This window comes from Zea mays, chromosome 9 (assembly GCF_902167145.1).
Source record: "Zea mays cultivar B73 chromosome 9, Zm-B73-REFERENCE-NAM-5.0, whole genome shotgun sequence".
Lineage (NCBI taxonomy): Eukaryota > Viridiplantae > Streptophyta > Magnoliopsida > Poales > Poaceae > Zea > Zea mays.
The window spans coordinates 25,956,928-25,975,223 of record NC_050104.1 but is presented as its reverse complement, the minus strand read 5'-3'; the positions used below and the strand labels follow the sequence as shown (position 1 = coordinate 25,975,223).

Sequence of the window (18,296 nt, the reverse complement as noted above, 5' to 3'; positions counted from 1 at the left end):
GGGCAGGAGCCATGTAGCTGATAGAACGCACGCGCAGTGCGTGACGGTTCGACGAGCACAGAGCGCCACTGCCCACGCCCCACTGGCTTGTCTCCTGGCGCCACACGCCTGAATGCTTGAACCGATGGTGACTGCGCTACCGATGCCAATGCAGCTCACAACCAACAGTATCGCCACGCCCCGTGCCCGGAATGGATCACGACAGGGAGCATCGCGTAGTGGAGCGCCACAGCAACGAATACTAGCGCGCCCGTGAGACGGCGGCGACGGTCCCGGACCGGAGGCACAGCCAAACGAGCCGACGAGCAGCCTCCGGCAATACGAGGCGGGGTCCGCGGGCGACGCGACATGGGAGGAGCGAGCAGGTGCCGGGGCCGTGATCGTGATGGGATCACAAACCGATGTGCGCACTTGACCGGAGAGGCGGCGACCGACCCCCCCCCCCCCCCCCCCCTGGGTCCCTGACACTGAGCCACACTGCCACCGTGCACGGCGCCGGCTACCACTGCTCGACACAACTGTGAGCCAGGAGACCGGGTGTTCGGGACGTACTCCGGGTCCGGCAGAGATTCCCTGGTGCCACCACCCACAGTAACAGCGAAACCTTGCTCTAGTGGGCTACATGCACCAGGTGATTTGCCGGTGAGGATTACAAGGCAACGTATTGTGAATTGAAGCATGGCGAAGAAGCCGGCAACATTGCCAGGTAATCGCGGCAAGTTACTCGCTGCATGGTGCGGAACAGCGCTTTGTTCGTGTCGTAGCTCTCTCAAGGCGTTAATCCTCCAGGGCCCCTGGGAGCACCCCCACCTCCCTGGCCCCGAGGCCTCAGCAATCACCAATCAGCACCAGTGGCAACACTGCTCACATCGACTGTGATCCAGCCAGGAGATTCCTGGCGCTGGCGGTGCTGTTGTCAGCAGCAACGAGATTTTTGTCCTGCACCGCACAGCGCATCTGGAATGGAGACCATGCCAAAGACGAAAAGAAGAGCACGACCTTGCCAAGACGATTGCAATACGTTACACTTTGGAGTCTCTGCGGGAGCCCGCAGGGCTGCAGATCCACCGAGTGAGCCGCCCCTACACTATGGTTTATCTCTTGCTGTACAAAAACCACCCCATCACAGCCATGACTCATTGGCTCCGGGCAGCTGAGATAACTGTAACATGCTCAGCAGAAGCAACTCTATGACCGAGACGAGAATCAGTGCCTCCACACTCGACCTCAGCGATGGTGCTCTTAATCTCAAATAATGTATGAGCAGGTTAGGAGGATGCGAGCTTCCTTCTGAGTCAACTGTCCAAAACACCAAAACAAACGCTTGGTCTGCACAAGAGTTCAGGGGTTACAAACGTGTAAACACGACAACGCAATGATATCGGTGGCGATGGCTGATGTGGTAATTATTTACCTCTGTGCGGGTGGGGTGACGTTGAGCCTAAACCAGGCACTAACTATCAAAAGAGAAATCCTGTATATTCTACTTCTTCATTGACATGAGTCTGGAAAGTGAAAAAAATGGAAGTGTGTCTGTTGTGCATTAGAAGAGACTTAGTGAAACATGGCAGTTATCTCATCATGTAGATGAACATTACTAGGTACTTACCAGACTAGCGATGCATGTTACCAATCATGTTCTCTTTGCAGTCCTTGCAATACATTGAAAGAGACCTTTGAGCGCTTCGAATTGAGATGCAAGAACAAGTACAAACAAGAAGTGAATGGGAAACAAGACAACCTTGGTAGTGATATAATTTGGCAGATCCCTGATCTGACGCCCTACTCCACGATTTTGATGTGCACCCGCAGTTAAAGAAAGCTTCCAAAATCATTCAAGCAAATGTCAGTGTAATCAACGTGGCGACGAGCCTTTAGTGCAATTATATACATACAAACCTTGTTAAATAGTTCAGACAACGGAGCTGGATTGGCTTTCCTGCCTGTTGATAGGTTAAATTCCTACGATTTTTAAAATCACAAGATGCAGAATTTGGAGAAATCAAAGAGGGTATACATTCTCTCAGTCACAAGCAACAAAGAAAATATAGGAGTGAAGATGAGTATCACTACAAAATTACCTTAGGCACAGTTGTATTCCTTTTTGCACATCGAAATACACCATCACCTTTGTTCTCTAACATCTGTTCACAGAAGGTACAAGATGAACCATTTGCTCTGTGAATACTGCAGGACAGGAACCTTCATAAAATGAGCTCACAAATAAAAAGACGATATTATTAATGTCAGCTACCTTTCTATCCAACGGACGGGCTTTAAATTTAAACAGACCATGCCTGGTATCTTCGGTTTTGTTATCTACGCTGCTACAAGACAACAGTGAAAAGATGCATAAGTTCATTTGTTAATGGGCAAAAGGTTGTAGAAATGTGTCTTATTACATCATGCCCAAAATGCCCATGCTTTGGTAAGATCATAGGTACTGCATAGAGTGACCACAAAACAGAATCTAATTGATCAACTTTTGCTACATCAAATCATGCTTGACAGATGCAATCGATAGATTAGGTGATTTCAACATCTCATAACAGTACGACAGTATTAGAATATGTTAGAATTTGGCCTATTTAAATCCACTAGTGGCTGGCCCAAATTTATTTTAAAAAAACCAAGGTGGTGTGTAGAGATGACACTGGAAAGCTTTAGTCCCACATTGCTCATCTAGGTATAAATAACCAATATATATGTGAGGGTGCACATTACGCTCCACATGAGACAACAAAAGGCTATGGAGGCTGCCATGAACTTACCACACACGTAGGCTCGTTCACGTTTCGTGTTTTCGTGAATCTATCATGTGACTTGTGACTTGCGACGATGCAAATCACGTCGTGATGTGTTCTAAATAGCAATTTATTTTTTGACTTTTGCTTATTTGGTTATCAAGTACCACACCTAGATTGTCACGTCAAATGGGAGTAATGGTCACACATTATGTCCGTCAACTCCATGTTGCACGTAGAGAGATTTCAGGGGACAGTAACTGCAATTTAGCAGATCGAATCTAGAGACTATCCGATGGACACTGACCCTCTATATATTGGAGACGTCTGGTATACGAGGGTCATACGTAGAACACAACTTCTCTTTCTCTGTGCCGTCGCTTTTCTGCTTTGTCGTACCTACGTCTATGGGGTTGTTTGGTTTCTAAGGACTAATTTTTAGTCCCTCTATTTTATTCTATTTTAGTATAAAATTGTCAAATATGGCAACTAAAATATAGTTTTAATTTTCATATTTAGCAATTTAGGAACAAAAATGGAATAAAAGGGAGGGACTAAAAATTAGTCAAGAGAAACCAAATACCCCCTATCTTGCAGCAGATCAAGTGAGAACGGTGTCTTCGAACCGACACCAGAGTTTCTAGGAAGTGCTTCGCAAACGTCCGCTCGTGTTCCTCACCATCTCTCCCGGGAAGCATAGTGAGTAAATTTGCATTCTCTGTTTATCGAGATGTTGACCATATGGACAGATTTGTTGATTGTTTATGTTTTTGCGTTAATTTCCATGGTTTAATCAAGATCTGTCTAGTACTAGCATCGGTCGTGTTATATGCTAGTAGATCAGATTTATTTTATGTTTTAAATTGGATGATCAAATTAATCTTAGGCCTTGTCAATTTTGTGACAAAATATCTCATAATAGACTTACCTCTTAAGATGCCTTGCATGATTGGATGTACATGCTGCCACATTTGACCCAACATCCTCGTGTTGTCTGCTTGCATGTTGATGACCAGTAGCCCAAAAAGGTTGAACTACCTGCTAGAGATCCAATTTTCAAATCGAACCAGAAACCAAGCGTACGACATTACAGCTGTATAAGAGAATAATGCATTTACATATGGTAAATCCAGAAGCTTAGCACTGTTCCAAATAAGCAGACCAACTCTACCAGGCAAAAAATAGGAGCAAAAAGAACAACTTCAACTATGAAATTTTGATTAAATGACGTGGAAGGATAAATAAAAGAAGGCATTGATCGTTCTGGCAATGAAGTACAAATGTATGGTTTCCCTGAATGCAATACTCGACCAGTGAGTGAAGAACTGCCCCCAAAGCATCACAATCAAGAAGGGACATATGACCCTGGTCAAGACCTCCCCACCCCCAAAAAAAAACCTGGTCCATGGCCATTTACAGGGCCAAACGAAACATGGGCCAGGTTGTTGGGTGCAATATACCAGGATTCAACCCCGGTCAGTGAGCACAACCATAACCAACACCACTGAGCCATAGCTCGGTTTCCTCCCTGAACGCAATAGTCCAGATCACTACAAAATCGGTAATTTCCTGGAAGGTCAATTTAATAAAATCACACCTAGGATTTTAGATTAACAGCAATCCACAAAAGATGCTGCTGGGAAGCATATCTCAACTAAACCTGTATTCTTGGGAGCCAATTTGCTCATTATTTTTTCAAGGTTGTGAGACTAGTTTAAACGTAATACATAATCAATTAAGGGATTAAGAAGTGCATGATGTTCCCAACCTTTCTAGTTGGTGCGACTTGAACTGTAGGAGCAGAGGGTGCAACCCGTTGAATTAAGTCATTTAACTGCTTTGGAAGAGTTGGCCTGACATGTTACATGTAAATGTTTCAAAACTACCATAATGGAAGTACCTTATATTTGGAAATAAAAACATGAAATCAAGAGAAAATGACTTTACACTGCTCTTTGAGCTTTTGACCTCTCTGCTCTTAGCTTTGTTGCCAAATCAGGTGATCTAGGAATTGTAATCTTCAATCTGGGCAGAACAGTGGGCTGATCCATGTTTTGATTCATAACATTCTGTATCCACAAGAATGTTGTCAAGCAAGATTTCAGGGAGAGCAGAGAACTAATAGAAATTATGTTTTGTAACATAACAGCAATATCTCTAAGAAGGGTGGTTTAAGACAGCACAGCAGCAACAACTAGATGCAAAAAAAAATTCTCGAAAGCGCAGGGGAACTGCGCCTTTAATTATATTAAGAAGAGGAGAAACATAATACATAGTACAATAGCTCTCCTTACGGAGGCCAGAAACAAGCATAAAGAAACAAATCCATTAGGAATTCAGGCTACAGACAAAGGAGCAGCCAAAAAGGAGAGACCCTTGGCCCCTGCTAGCTCCCAGCTGAAGGGGACAGGCGGATGCTGAGGCGCCTGTCTCACCTCAGCATCCGACAAAGGAGCAGCCAAAAAGGAGAGACCCTTGGCCCCTCCAGATATGACCAAAACCAATCTGCTGCATGACTTCAATTAGGAATGGCCAGGCCACAGAATCAAAGGCCTTAGTGATATCAAGTTTGAGGAGTAGGCGAGGCAATTTCTGCTGGTGAAACAGCCTTGCAGTTTGTTGTACCAACATGAAATTATCTTGGATGAACCTTCCCTTTATAAATGCGCTTTGAATCGGAGAGACCAACTCATTGAGCCTTTTGGCCAGCCGGTTAGCAAGAATCTTGGTGATCAGTTTTGCAAAGCTGTGCACAAGACTAATAGGCCTAAAGTCTTTGACCTGTTCTGCCCCCTCTTTTTTCGGTATCAAGGTAATAAAAGCCGTGTTGAGCTTGTAGAAATTGTTGAAATTCCTGCTCCAAACTGCCCTAACTGCAGCCATAACCTCTGCTTTAATACTTCCCCAGCAATCTTTATAGAATCGCCCTGTGAATCCATCCGGCCCTGGGGCCTTATCCAAAGGCAAGTCTTTAATGGTTTCCAAAACCTCTTGTTCTGAAAAAAGGGGAGTCTAGATCCTCCAGATTATGTCTAGACAGTCCAAGGGCATCCAAATCAATAGTCCTTTCCCTGTTTCCACACTGCCCAATGAAGTTTGTATAAAACTGATCCACTGCTGCTGCTTTTTCACAGTGGTTGGTTAGGATACGATCTCCATCAACCAACATGGCCACGAAATTCTTCCTCTTACGATGCCTTGCATGAATATGGAAAAATCTTGTGTTCGCATCCCCCTCTTTGAGCCATGAAATTCTTGACCTTAATCTTGCCATGGTTCGCTTGAAAGAGGACAGCATCAAAGATTGTTTTTTGAGCCTGTTTTTAAGCCAGATCTCTGCCGGGGTAAGTGGTCTTTCATCATGTGCCATCTCCAGTCTATGCAGCAACTCCTTTGCCAAAGCCAACTGCAATCTTACATGCCCAACCTGCTTGTCACTCCACCCTTGCAGTCTTCTTGCTGTCATCTTTAGCTTCTTCTCTAGAGTCTGGAAAGGGCATCTGACAGCTTCGACTGAGTTCCATGTTGAATGCACTTCCTCCTGAAAACCTTCAAGCTGGGTCCAAAAGGATTCGAAATGGAAACGCCGTTTTCCAGGCCTATTGTCACTGAGTCCCAGAAGCAAAGGGCAGTGGTCCGAATCAAGTGACGCAGCACTATGAAGAAGAACTCTGGGGAAGGTTAGCTCCCAATCCACAGTACAAAACACTCTATCGAGCTTAACAAGGACCGGGTTATCTTGCTGGTTAGACCAAGTGAATTTGCGTCCTAACAGCGGAATCTCCTTGAGGCCAAGGTCATTGATCAAATCCCTGAAACGACCCATCATGGCTCTTATAAAATTGGAGTTATTCTTATCTGATGTTTTATAGATGAGGTTAAAATCCCCAGCCACCAACCAAGGGCCAGCACAGGCTGTTCTGACATCTCTGAGTTCCTGAAGAAAAAGGATTTTTCCATCATCTCCCTGAGGGTCGTACACACAGGTAAGCCACCAAGCCTGCCCTTGCTCCATGCACAACTGGACTGAAACACTGTGATTGTTGATTCTTTGCTGCCCTGTATGACCTATATGTCTTTTCCAAGTGATCAAGATGCCACCACTTGCACCTGTTGATGGCAGGTAGACGTAATCAGAGAACTCAGCACCAAGCATGGAGAGGATAGTTCTTGTTGAAATGTTCTGCATTTTAGTTTCCTGGACACAAACCACATCCACTTGGGAAGAGTCCACAAGCTCTCTGACTGAGTCTTGCTGTACTGAGGAGTTCATTCCTCTCACATTCCAGAATAAAATTTTGTTTGGATTCATGGATAACAGTCTACAGAACACTACCACAAAGAACAGGGGGAGGAACCTAGGCTTCAAACAGGCCCTTCTGGTGGCGTGGGCCAACCGAAAAGAGCGGACAAGGCCTCCACCTGGAGCTGAGAAAGTGGGTGCTTGAAAAGCTCTGCATAAGCCTTGAGGGCTTCCTGACTGATGCCTTCATCTTCAGTAATAATCTGCAGGGCTTTCATGGCTTTTTTGGTGGCCCTGCCACCCCAGTCTTGCATGCTGAATTCCACTCCAGCTCTAGCGACACGTCGGCTTCGTCTTGGCGCAGCAGCAGATGTTGTTGGAGAGGGAGGAGTTGCTTTCTTGCTGTTTTTATTTGGTATCAGCAAACAAGCGTCAGGTCTTCTACATATTTTGTTGAGGAACTCTTCTTTTCTTGTCGCAGCCAGCGGAGCACCCATGGCTGTGGGGGTATCAGGTCTTGGATCAGTTGTATGCCCATTCTCCATTGCCAGCAACTCCCTTCCTGTTCCATCTTGTTGGCCGTCGTGAAATTGACATGCTTTTGACCCTTTGCAGTAATAGACCTTCAGCATTCTAGTTGGCTCTGTCTGCAAGGATGCAGCTGTCTCAAGCGACCCAGGCGGATGCTGAGGTGAGACAGGCGCAGGCAAGGCCATCTTCAGTGTCCCAGTATCTTCAATTGGCAAGACATCATATGGGGTCATCTCTGGCGGCCCAACACGAGGTCGGGGCGAGACATGCACAGAAGGCACGATCTCAAGCTTCCCAACTCGAATGTGGGGCGAGACAGCCCCAGTCATCGTCGTGTTCAGGAGCCCAGGTAGACAGTGGGGCGAGACCGGCGCTGGAAGCCTCGTCTCTAGCGTCGGGCAAGGCTGGGGCGAGACAGGCCTTGGGAGCCATGTCTCAAGCGGCCCAGTTGGCCGAAGGGGCGAGACCGAGGCATTCCAGGCCATCTCAGGCGGCCCAGTCAGGTTCCGGGGTGAGCCCACCAACACAGACGACGTTCCAACAGTCCTGTCGCAATCAATCCGGGGACTGTTTATCTTCCCCGTGGAGATTTGTCCCACCATAACTGTCACGGTAGTCTCTCTGTCTTCCTGGGGCTCCTTGGAAACCGGTGTCTCTTCAATGCGCAAGAAAGGCAGCGCATCTCGATCAGGATCTCTCACCGGATATGTTGTTTCCCTACCCGAGGTCGTTGACGACGGTGGAAACACAGCCCGAGGCGCCAGGGTTGCAGCGCCGCGTCCCAACGGCATCTGTGGGTCCAGGCGAAGATGAACCGAGCGCCGCAGGAACAGGGACGGCGCGGGAAACGCCGCCCGAGGCGCCAAAGTTGCCGCACCGCGTCCCAACGGCAGTTGCGGGCCCAGGCGAAGATGAATCGGTCGCCTCTGGAACAGGGACCCGTTCGAACGACGAGACTAGGGGTCCTGGTCCTCGCCGCCGCCGCCATCACCATCAGGTCTCCTGCCGTACGCCGGAGGTGGGGGCGGTGGAGGCCCCAGGTCCGCCGCAGATAGCTCTGACAGGGTAGCGCTCACACTAATCTTGTAAGTGAGGCATCTCTTCTCAAGTGCGTGCAATCCAGGCTCGACGATGAGAAGGTCCATATCACGGTGTAGTCTTCCAGGATCAAAGCACCAAGCACTGACCCGAAAGGCTGAGTAATCTTTCTTTTGCAAAGTATCCGGATGCACGTCCGAAATCCAGCAAGAGTCTCTCAAGATGTTTTCTGCCGTAGAACGAAACCAAGCGTGCTCTGGGATTCCTCTAATCTCAACCTCCACCATACCAGACATGATCGTCGAAGATGCATGAGTAAATCTCGACCAGCGCTTGAACTTCAAACTGAAATGAGGCCCCCTATATGCCTTGCCATCATTAAGCACTCTTGAGGCAGTTTCTTCATCAGGTAGAATCAAGAGGAAATCCTCTGGCTGGACTTGATGAATCTGCATGGCTTCAATATGGACCTCAAAATTATGTGCGACTTCTTCTAACACTTCAACTCCTAGCACCTCCGGCCTAGTCCCAACAACTGTTGTGAACAGGGCACGGCGGAGAAATACCTCTTCACGCGCCATCTCAGTGGTGAATTCCAACACACAAGAAGGCAATGACTTCTTGAATATCTCCATTTGTCCTCCAGACCTCAGCGCCGACCTATGGACCTTCCTGGAGGCGTCAGCAGTATCAGAGGAAACCGGGGACATAGAGCCTGGACCAGCACCAAACCCCAACGATCCTTTGCCCCGTTTGGAGCGTCGTCTTTTCTTCTTGTTGTGTAGGCTTCTTTGAGAGTCGCCTGCAGCAAACATCCTTGAAGTGTCTGCCTTCAGCGCAGGCTCCAACGGAGTGATCCTCCTCCACACCGACCTTCTTCTATGGGAGTCTGCGGCAAACGGAGGCGGTTGGTTCTGCTGCACTGCCAAACGTTGCCACACCGAAGCTCTCTCACTCTGGTTACTCAGTCGCTACCACACTGAGTTCTTCTTCGCTGCTGCTGGGAGGGAAGGACAACCGGCGGCCTGGTGTCCAAGCTTGAAGCACTTAAAGCATCTAGTAGGCCGGCGACAGGTCACAGCAAGATGTGTGGGAGAAAAGCAGTTATAGCATTTTCCCCGAAGGTCCACCTGGGACCAGCGACGGGGAAGATGATCACCGCGAAACTTACTTCTGCGCTGCACCACCTGCCAGCCGTCCTCGTCCAGTCGCTGGGGCACCAGCCGACTCTGCACCTCAGGTCGTGAGCCAGCCACCGTCTTCCCCTCACCAGCAAGTATCTCTGTCGTCCCCGGGGTTGCAGCCACTGGAAACGTGGGGGTGGCTAGCAGGGCTTCTTTATAGGAATGGGGCGCCAGGCAAGAATCTCCAGAAGAATCCGGGCTAGCGTCACTCCACCGCTGGGACTTCGGACGGCCAACCTGGGGGTCAGGGAGACTCCCAGCCAGGGCACGTAGAGGGGGTTCACTGGAGTGGTCGCCGGGTCCGGGGTGGAGGCCAACGAGAGGTGGTGGTGTAGGGTGGTGGTGGGAAGACGAGGGAGAGGGGGCGAGGATGGGGGGTGTGGAGGCCATTTTTCTAACTAGATGCAAAATTAGCAAGAATCTGTTTATTTCTTTATATATAAAGAAATATAATTAAGGAGACTCTGATAACTGTATCCGTACAACAACTGAAAGAGAACCAGCATAAAAAGTTGAAATGTATTCAATTTATGCCGATAGCTTTAGGAACTTTTACCTTTTCATGATTTTTATGAATAAACTCATGCTGGATAGCAGTAGCAGCAGCCTGTACCACAAGCGAGTAGCTTTATTAAAGAGCAAGAAGCAAAGTTATTCAATAAAAAATACTCCCCCAATACCAAATTATAAGGCATTATGGTTTTCTAGATACATAGCTTTTACTATATATTTAGATATACACTATGTCTCGATACATAGTACAAGCAATACATCTAGAAAAAGTCAAAATGTCTTATAATTTGGATTTGAGAGAGTAACAATTAATCAATTTGTATCTTGACGCTCACAAACTCAAGATAGAAATTATAAGATATACATCAAGATAATCAATTTGGTATCAAAAAAGGAAGTGCAGTAACTACATCTAACTAAATGTATCAAACAATGTTGCTCCCTCCATTCAAAATTATAAGATGTTTTGGATTTGATGGATACAGAGCTTTTACTATGTACTTAGATATATAGTATTGTCTCGATATATAGTAAAAGCAATATATCTATAAAAAACAAAACATCTTAGAATTTAGAACGAAGGCAGTAGTTCACATCAAGATGATTTTCCCCTGGAATTTGAAGTTATTGCATATTTCCAACTTCTGAAAATGTTACTTCCAGTAATATAAATCATAGTTTCTACGGAAAGAAAACTAGAATTTCCTAAAACACAAGAATAATATGTATAACTTATGAATGCAACAGAGAAACCATAACATTTTGCATGTTGACCAATCATCAAACCATGTGATGTCCTACTTAGGAGTCAAGTTATATCATTTTGGTGTGTTTGCATCGTGTAAAGAAGACATCAGAAAGTTCACTAACTGCTGTGTTTGCCATCATTGAAATAATGTAAAGTAGTTCAGAGTACAAAAAAAGAACATAGAAATTTGGCAAATGTCACATCTCCACATAAAAACTGTACAATACCTTGTTGAGATGCCCATTCTCTAATCTTTGTCTTTTAGTGGATTGGTAATTGCAATCGTTTGAGCTTATGGTACTTCTCTCTCTTATAACTCCCACTGACTTTTTATTCCTGAAAACAAACCAAACTGAGATTAAAATTAAGGTTTTCACGAACCTGATGATGAAGTATCTTTTAGTTAACTAAAAAAAGATAGATGCCACATATTTGGCATTCGATGAAAGCTAACTCAGTAGAAGATAATAGTAACAGAGGTTAAAGTTTTGGGACACTGAAATGAGAACAGAAAAAGGAAAAGGTGAAAAATAATGTGAAGACAAGATACTTGTGATTACAATATTGAAATATCCGGGTTCTAAACACACATATTTCACAACTAATGGTTAATCTAAACCAAACAATACATATAGTGCAAGTTGGTTAAATAAATGAGGAATTAAGTTACAAAGGTGGCTCACAAAATCAACCATCATAATGCTATTTCAAATTCTTTCATATTCAATCCACACAAACTTCACAAAATCCAGGAAGTTTAATTTTACTTACTGTGTCAAATTCTTTAACTGTGCCGGTCTGTTTTGCTTGGCTAATTGGCTGGCAGTAGGCTTCATCAGTGTGGAACCTCTCAAAGAATTGCCCTTCATGGTAGTTTGATAGTGAGAACGGCGTTCATTTTCTGATGCACCATTGCAAGCTTTTCGTCCTATTTTAACTGTAAAGAACCATAAATAATTTAAACTTCTAGAAGAAATCAATCAAAATATAGAAGCACACACCTGGTAAACAGGCAACAAGGAGAGGGTCCCTATGTGTAAGGAAAATGATTCAAGTGTTTGTTCGGTCCTTTTAGGTGTTTAAAATTATGTATATTGCCAAGCTAGATACAGGCATATTGTGACTTGTGAGGCATGTCAATTTGTAATCTAGCAAGCACATTTTCATCAATAAAAGGATTTATCTTGGTATCAACATGTTTTTCAAGACAGTTTGGAGTCTTTGTGGTTTCTGCTACTACGATTCCAATAACTCCCAAAAGTCAAACAATAGTGATAGAGTGGTGGAAGTGCAATGCTCAGAATTAACTGTAACACACAAACATGAACCAACGAAGCCCATACACACTTATTCAACCTCTTATTTAGTAAAATGCAATATAAATGAGAATCATCAAATCGATTAGCAGATTAGAAACGGAATAGTGAACTTCAGGTTCAATGCTAGAATTAAGATTTCCAATACCTTCAAGCTGACGGATTTTTGGTCCCATGCCACTAGAACATTCGTGAGAAGCTGTAGAACAATGCAGATCATCTGTATCTGCAATGCTTCTAATGGTTTGTAACCCAAGATCCTCAGCTAACATCTTAGCAATTAAGGCTGCAGAAACAAAAAAGATAAAAGGTTAGTGACATATTTACAAGCAATAGGAAGAAAAAATAAAGTAACATGTAAAACATTTTATGTACAAGGAATTCGTTAACAATTATCATTGCGAGTTTCCATGACTTTGCATTTCAATATCACTGTACTCAATCATGGAGAAAAAATAAGTCATTTTGAACTACTCTCTATAAGACGTAAGCATCACTGTTCTCCACATCAGACAGTGTTACCAAAAAATGGAAAGTAGCTATACTCATGAAACCACGTAAAAGTCCGATGTGGTGATACACTGCTCCCCCCTCAGCTATATCGTTTTTATCTGTAATATCTAAAGAGCTTCTTCCATTTTAACTAGCAGCCAACTTCTCAACCACATAACTGGCATCACTATGAAACTGATACGATAACAATAAGTGATATGACCACAGGCAAATATGATCCCCCGAGGTTTTTTTGTAGTCCGCATTCACTCTGTATCTTTTATTTCTTCTCGTGTCAAGGTAATACTCTGGTTCTGGACTTTTGGCGATCAAGCTCCTCTATATGTCTACACCGATTTAATAACTAGAAACTGGAGACCTCCATTCAAACATTTTAATCACGGAAACTAATCCCAGATGGGTCAAGTTTGACCATGATAGCCAAACATTGAGAAACAGTCAGCCTCTCACAAAATTCCTAACAGTCAATGAACTTAACATGGGGGCAAATTCAACACTGGACCAAAATGGCGCATGTCTATCCATTCTACCCTTGAATACATCACCCATAACGACTCCGTAACGATCATTTACGTGTTGGACAAAACGACTAATACTAAGAAGAACAAAAAAAAAACCTCGCGAAATGGCCCGTTTCCTAAATGCATCGAATCCACCCACTAAACCTACGCTAACACATATCGGAGGAGGAGTGCTGGAGCACCCCATTTGAAACGCAATAGTCGATCGCACTCGCACGGGACGACCCCCGTTCACGTATGACCCCGAATCGTCGTCCGACGCGCGCGAAGACACAAAGCTAGAACTAGAAATCGCGAGGCGAGGGAGAGGAGAGCACGCACGAGAGGGCGGGTAGCTGGGGGCGGAGGTGAACCACTCTTGCGCCGCAGCGGCATCCAGCGGCGCCTCCTCTTGGGCAAGGTCGAACCACCTGGGCGCGTCGAACTCATAGTCCAGGTCCACCTGGAACCACGTGACCTCCATGATCACCACCCCCTCGCTCCCGCGCCTGCCGTCATCTACGCCGCCCTCCTCCTCCTCCCCCTCTCCCACCCCGCCGCCGGCGGCGGGCGAGGACGGGGCGGAGGAGGCGGCGTCGCACATCTCCTCGTCGTCGCTGTCCATGCGGGGAGGACGGGGTACCTGCCTCTAGCGCCCGTCCGCGCCGGGACGGGCACGGCGGCGTCGGCGAGGTGTTTGAAGGCTGGCCTGGCCGGAGGATCGGTCGAAGGGAGAAGGGAAAGCCGAGGGAATTTGAAATGCGGAGGGTCGGCACGGGCCTCGGGTCTCGGCGTGCGCAGGATTTGACCTGGTGCAGGGTGAGCAATTTTACGCATAGTTCCCTGTAGTTTTCGTTTTTCTCGGTTGGGTCCACTTCGGCAGCCGGCGCAGGAGAATGCAGATTGCAGAGCAAAGCGCGTACGGTAGAATCGTGCACAGTACCTGCCGGTCAAGGAAACAAATGGCACCAGGCAAGGGTAGGTATTGGGAAGTTATTGATTTATGGTTGATTTGTTTTTTTTTTCCTTTGATACAATAATCAAACTTACCAACTACTATACGATGCCCGTTTGGTTCCTTTGATCTAGAAACTAAAGTTTAATTAGGAGACTAAAGTTTAGTCACTACTCTATTTGGTTCTAATAACTAAAAGTATTCAGAACGTATTGAATGAATCAAAAGAAAACAAAAATATGCCTTAGCATTCTCCGGTCATTAGTGCAGCTGAAATAACGTAGGGGTAAAAGTGGAATTAATATGATTTAGTTCCTTAGTCACCCCTTGAGAGACTAGAGGCCCGTTTGGTTACTTTAGTACAGGGACTAAAATTTATTTATGAGACTAAAGTTTATTCTCTACCATGTTTGGTTCTAAGGACTAATAGTATTCAAAACGCATTAAATGAATCATAAAAGGACTAAAATATCTATTATCATTCTCCCGCTATTAGCGCAACTTAAATAAAAGAGGGGCAAAAGGTGACATTTATATGGTTTAGTCCCTTTTAGTTACCACTTGAGAGACTAGAAATTAAAACAGTTTAGTCCCTATTTTAGTCCCGCCGTTTGCAATTTAGAGACTAAATAGAACTAAAATAGAGGAACTAATCTTTAGTCCCTCAAACTAAACGTGACCTAGAGACTAAAATAATTTAGTCCCTATTTAGTCTCGCCATTTGTCAATTTAGAGACTAAATGAGACTAAAATAAAGAGACTACTCTTTAGTCTGGCAAACCAAACCCTGCCTTATATCATATGGTCTGATTATATGGACAACAATTTTGTATAGTAGGTCTCTGGTATTTTTTCACATAATTAAGTAGTAGGAGTACATCTATTTTGCATATTACATGCTAAATCATATTATATGCACTTGTACAATTGTTACGTTTAGAAATATAGTAAAACTAATATTTATTTTTAGAAAAAAAACTGAAACACGTGATTTAGAATTAAAAGGAAGTAGCACTGTAGCAATGAATTGTGATAACCTGGTATGAACAGCTGAGGTTTTATTGAGACTGTCAACTCATGTTTTACCTAGCACCCAGCTAAGAACAACAATTAATTTGGTTAGCTGCTATTAGTCTCCGTTTGGTTAAACTTTAGTCACTTTAACTAAAATATTAAATAATGTGACTAAGGACTCGTTTGGTTTGAGGGACTAAAGATTAGTCTCTCTATTTTAAGGGGCGTTTGGTTAGAGGGACTAAAGATTAGTCTCTAATTTTTAGTCCCTTTTTGCCAAACATTAGGACTAAAATATGGACTAAAATGATTTAGTCTCTAGTCTTGCACATAGGTACTAAAAGAGACTAAATGCTCATAATTATCCCGTTATCCAAACCTATCCCTAGTCTCTCTCGCACGGTTGCACACAGTCTTCTAGTGTTCCAAGGGCATTTGAGTCTTCGGGCAGCTACTATTATGACTTTAGAATATGTTTAGTCCCTACAACCAAACATGTAGGGACTAAAGTTTAGTCCTAGGACTAATTGAAACCAAACAGGGCCTTAGTCTCATTTAGTCTCTAATTTGCCAAACGGTGGGACTAAAATAAGGGCTAAATTGTTTCAGTCTATAGTCCCTCAAGGGGTGACTAAAAGAGATTAAACCATATAAATTCCACTTTTTACTCCTCATTTATTTCAGTTGCACTAAGAGTGGAAGAATATTTAGGGGTATTTTGGTCATCTTATGATCCATTTAATACGTTTTAAATATTTTTTGTCCTTACAACAAACAAGGTAGGGACTAAACTTTAGTCTCTTAACTAAACTTTAGTCCTTGAACTAAAGAAACCAAACGGTCCCTAAGGCCATGTTTGTTTCTTTAGTCTAGGGACTAAAGTTTAGTTAGGGGACTAAAGTTTAGTCCCTAACATATTTGATTCTAGGGACTAAAATTAGTAATAATATACTAAATGACTCATAAGAAGATTAAAATGGTCTTTAACATTCTCCTGCTATTAGTACAATTGAACTAAATGAGGGGCAAATGTGAAATTAATATGATTTAGTCCCTTTTAGCCACATCTTGAGGGACTAGGGACTAAAGCGGTTTAATCCCTGTTTTAGTCCTACCGTTTGGCAATTTAGAAACTAAATGTGACTTAAATGGAGGGACTAATCTTTAGCCTCTCAAACCAAACAGACCTTAAAAGTCTCATCCAAAATTTTAGTCCTCTAGTTACCGAAAGGTAACTAAAAGTGACTAAAATAATATTTACTATATCTGCTCTCACCTTCCTTCATGTGCCCTATTGAATAGGGATGATATAATTAATGATTTTTAGTCATGTTTAGCCATTGGCAAAATAGGGTACTTTAGTGACTAAAGTTTAGCTAGATGACTAAAGAAATTAAACATGGCCTTAAGACATGTCTCTTTTCTCACATAAGTATATAATCTAGCTTATTTTATATAGATTATATAGTCTAGTTTAAATAATCGTATTAGATATGTTTATTTACACAGTTATATAATCTAGTTTAGATAATCATATTAGATTATATAATATAGTTTAAATAATTACAAAGAGCAAAAACAATGATCTAAAATAAGCATCTAAAGACCTACTTATGATTGATTGTTAGTCAGTTGATTGGATCTATAGCGGACCAAATTCGGCAGGTAATGCAAGTGGAAAGAATATCGGCCGACGTCGAGAAAATTTGACTGATGCCACTCATTAACTTGACCATCTAGAAAATGTCTCTAGTTAGTAAAGACATATAGAAAACACCCCTCATTAATGTAATTACTCTCGCATTTTAGCACCTCTTATATAGTTGGTCCTGTTTCTTTTTATTTTTAATCTGAAATTAACTTAAAAACGATATGGAACAAATACCAGGAATATGAGTTTTCTGCACAACAAAATCTAACTTTTTAAATTATGCATACGAGTATACTTTCTATTTCTTTACCATGACCAAAACTATTTTTTCCGGATTGCATCATACATGGGAACTTTAATATTTTTCTTGACGGTTTTAAATATCATAATTTTAGATTACAAATACTTGTCATTTTAAGTTAATTTCGTATTAGAAATAAAATGAAATAAGACCAAATAAACAATGTGTTATAATAAGAGAAGACTAGTGAAGGCATTTTTTTATCTGAAAAGTACGATGTGGCCCTTGCACTTGTTCTCGGCGTCGGACCCACGTCGTCGCGCCGGGCGCGTGGCCTTTGTCCATCTGGCAGCGGGCACGGGCGTAATTTCCCCGTCCCCTCCCCCGGGCAGGCTCCGCTGCCTCGGAAGGCGCGCGCAGGAATCCGATGCGACCAGGCAGGCAGGCACGCACAGCATGCGCGCTGCTTGTCGGCTTCTCTTCTTCCATTCCGTGGCGCTGCCCACTACAAAGTACAAACTCCTCCATCAGGTGTGCACTGTGCAGGCAGCGGTCGCACGCACCGAGATAGATGAGGTCCTGGGTGTCTCGAGGTGAGGTCGCCCCGCCCAGCACCACCACCGAACGCCATCGGTTTGGGACAAATTTTGCTCGGTTTCAAAAACTAGAATCCGATGGTACTGCTACACTCAGTCTCATACTACTACTTGTACAGAGTACACGCGATCGTTTGACACCGAAGCAGCGTTGCCGTCTGCTGCTGGTGCTGCTTCTTTTCTGTGTGCAGGAGCAAGCTTACACGCGAGCCCTTTTTCGTCCGTTGCAGGCTTGCAGCGTTGCTCCTCCCCTTGCAGCCCGGCTGGCCGTGCCCTCCTCGACGCGACGCATCTGCTAGCACTCCGCCGTACGCGGCCGATCCTTTACCCGCTACGAGACGAAGACAGTCTCGTCAGAGGAGACGACAGAGGAGTATCCCGCTACGAGATAAATGCCGGTGGCAGCGGTACAGCAGAAGCGTATAAATTCCGCCGCGGACGGCGGACGGCTCGGCGTGCTCGGTCAGAGGAAACGCCCGGCACTGTTGGCGGCGGCAGGCGGCAGCGTC

General features: G+C 44.3%; 1 protein-coding gene across 12 annotated transcripts; it reads right to left on the bottom strand.

Moving 5' to 3' along the window:
* Positions 1–978: 978 nt before the first annotated feature.
* Positions 979–14,177, bottom strand: LOC100277115 (uncharacterized). 12 transcript variants are annotated; one of them, XR_002264750.2, is made up of 15 exons: positions 13,673–14,170; positions 12,466–12,603; positions 11,773–11,938; positions 11,229–11,337; positions 10,297–10,347; positions 4,692–4,813; positions 4,513–4,597; positions 3,673–3,785; positions 2,255–2,327; positions 2,082–2,144; positions 1,900–1,962; positions 1,742–1,822; positions 1,610–1,652; positions 1,415–1,533; positions 979–1,329 (listed from the first exon to the last, which is right to left on the bottom strand). XR_002264750.2 is itself a non-coding variant. In NM_001150775.2 (15 exons), the coding sequence occupies exons 1-13, from the start codon at positions 13,953–13,955 to the stop codon at positions 1,614–1,616; spliced, it is 1,380 nt and encodes a 459-aa protein (NP_001144247.2). In that variant the 5' UTR covers positions 13,956–14,093; the 3' UTR covers positions 1,006–1,329; positions 1,415–1,505; positions 1,610–1,613. The 12 variants fall into 12 exon arrangements, 5 of the variants coding, with proteins under 5 accessions (XP_008658412.1, XP_008658414.1, XP_008658413.1 ...); XR_002264749.2 differs by having other exon boundaries at positions 1,415–1,505; XR_004852443.1 differs by having other exon boundaries at positions 2,255–2,324.
* Positions 14,178–18,296: the final 4,119 nt, after the last annotated feature.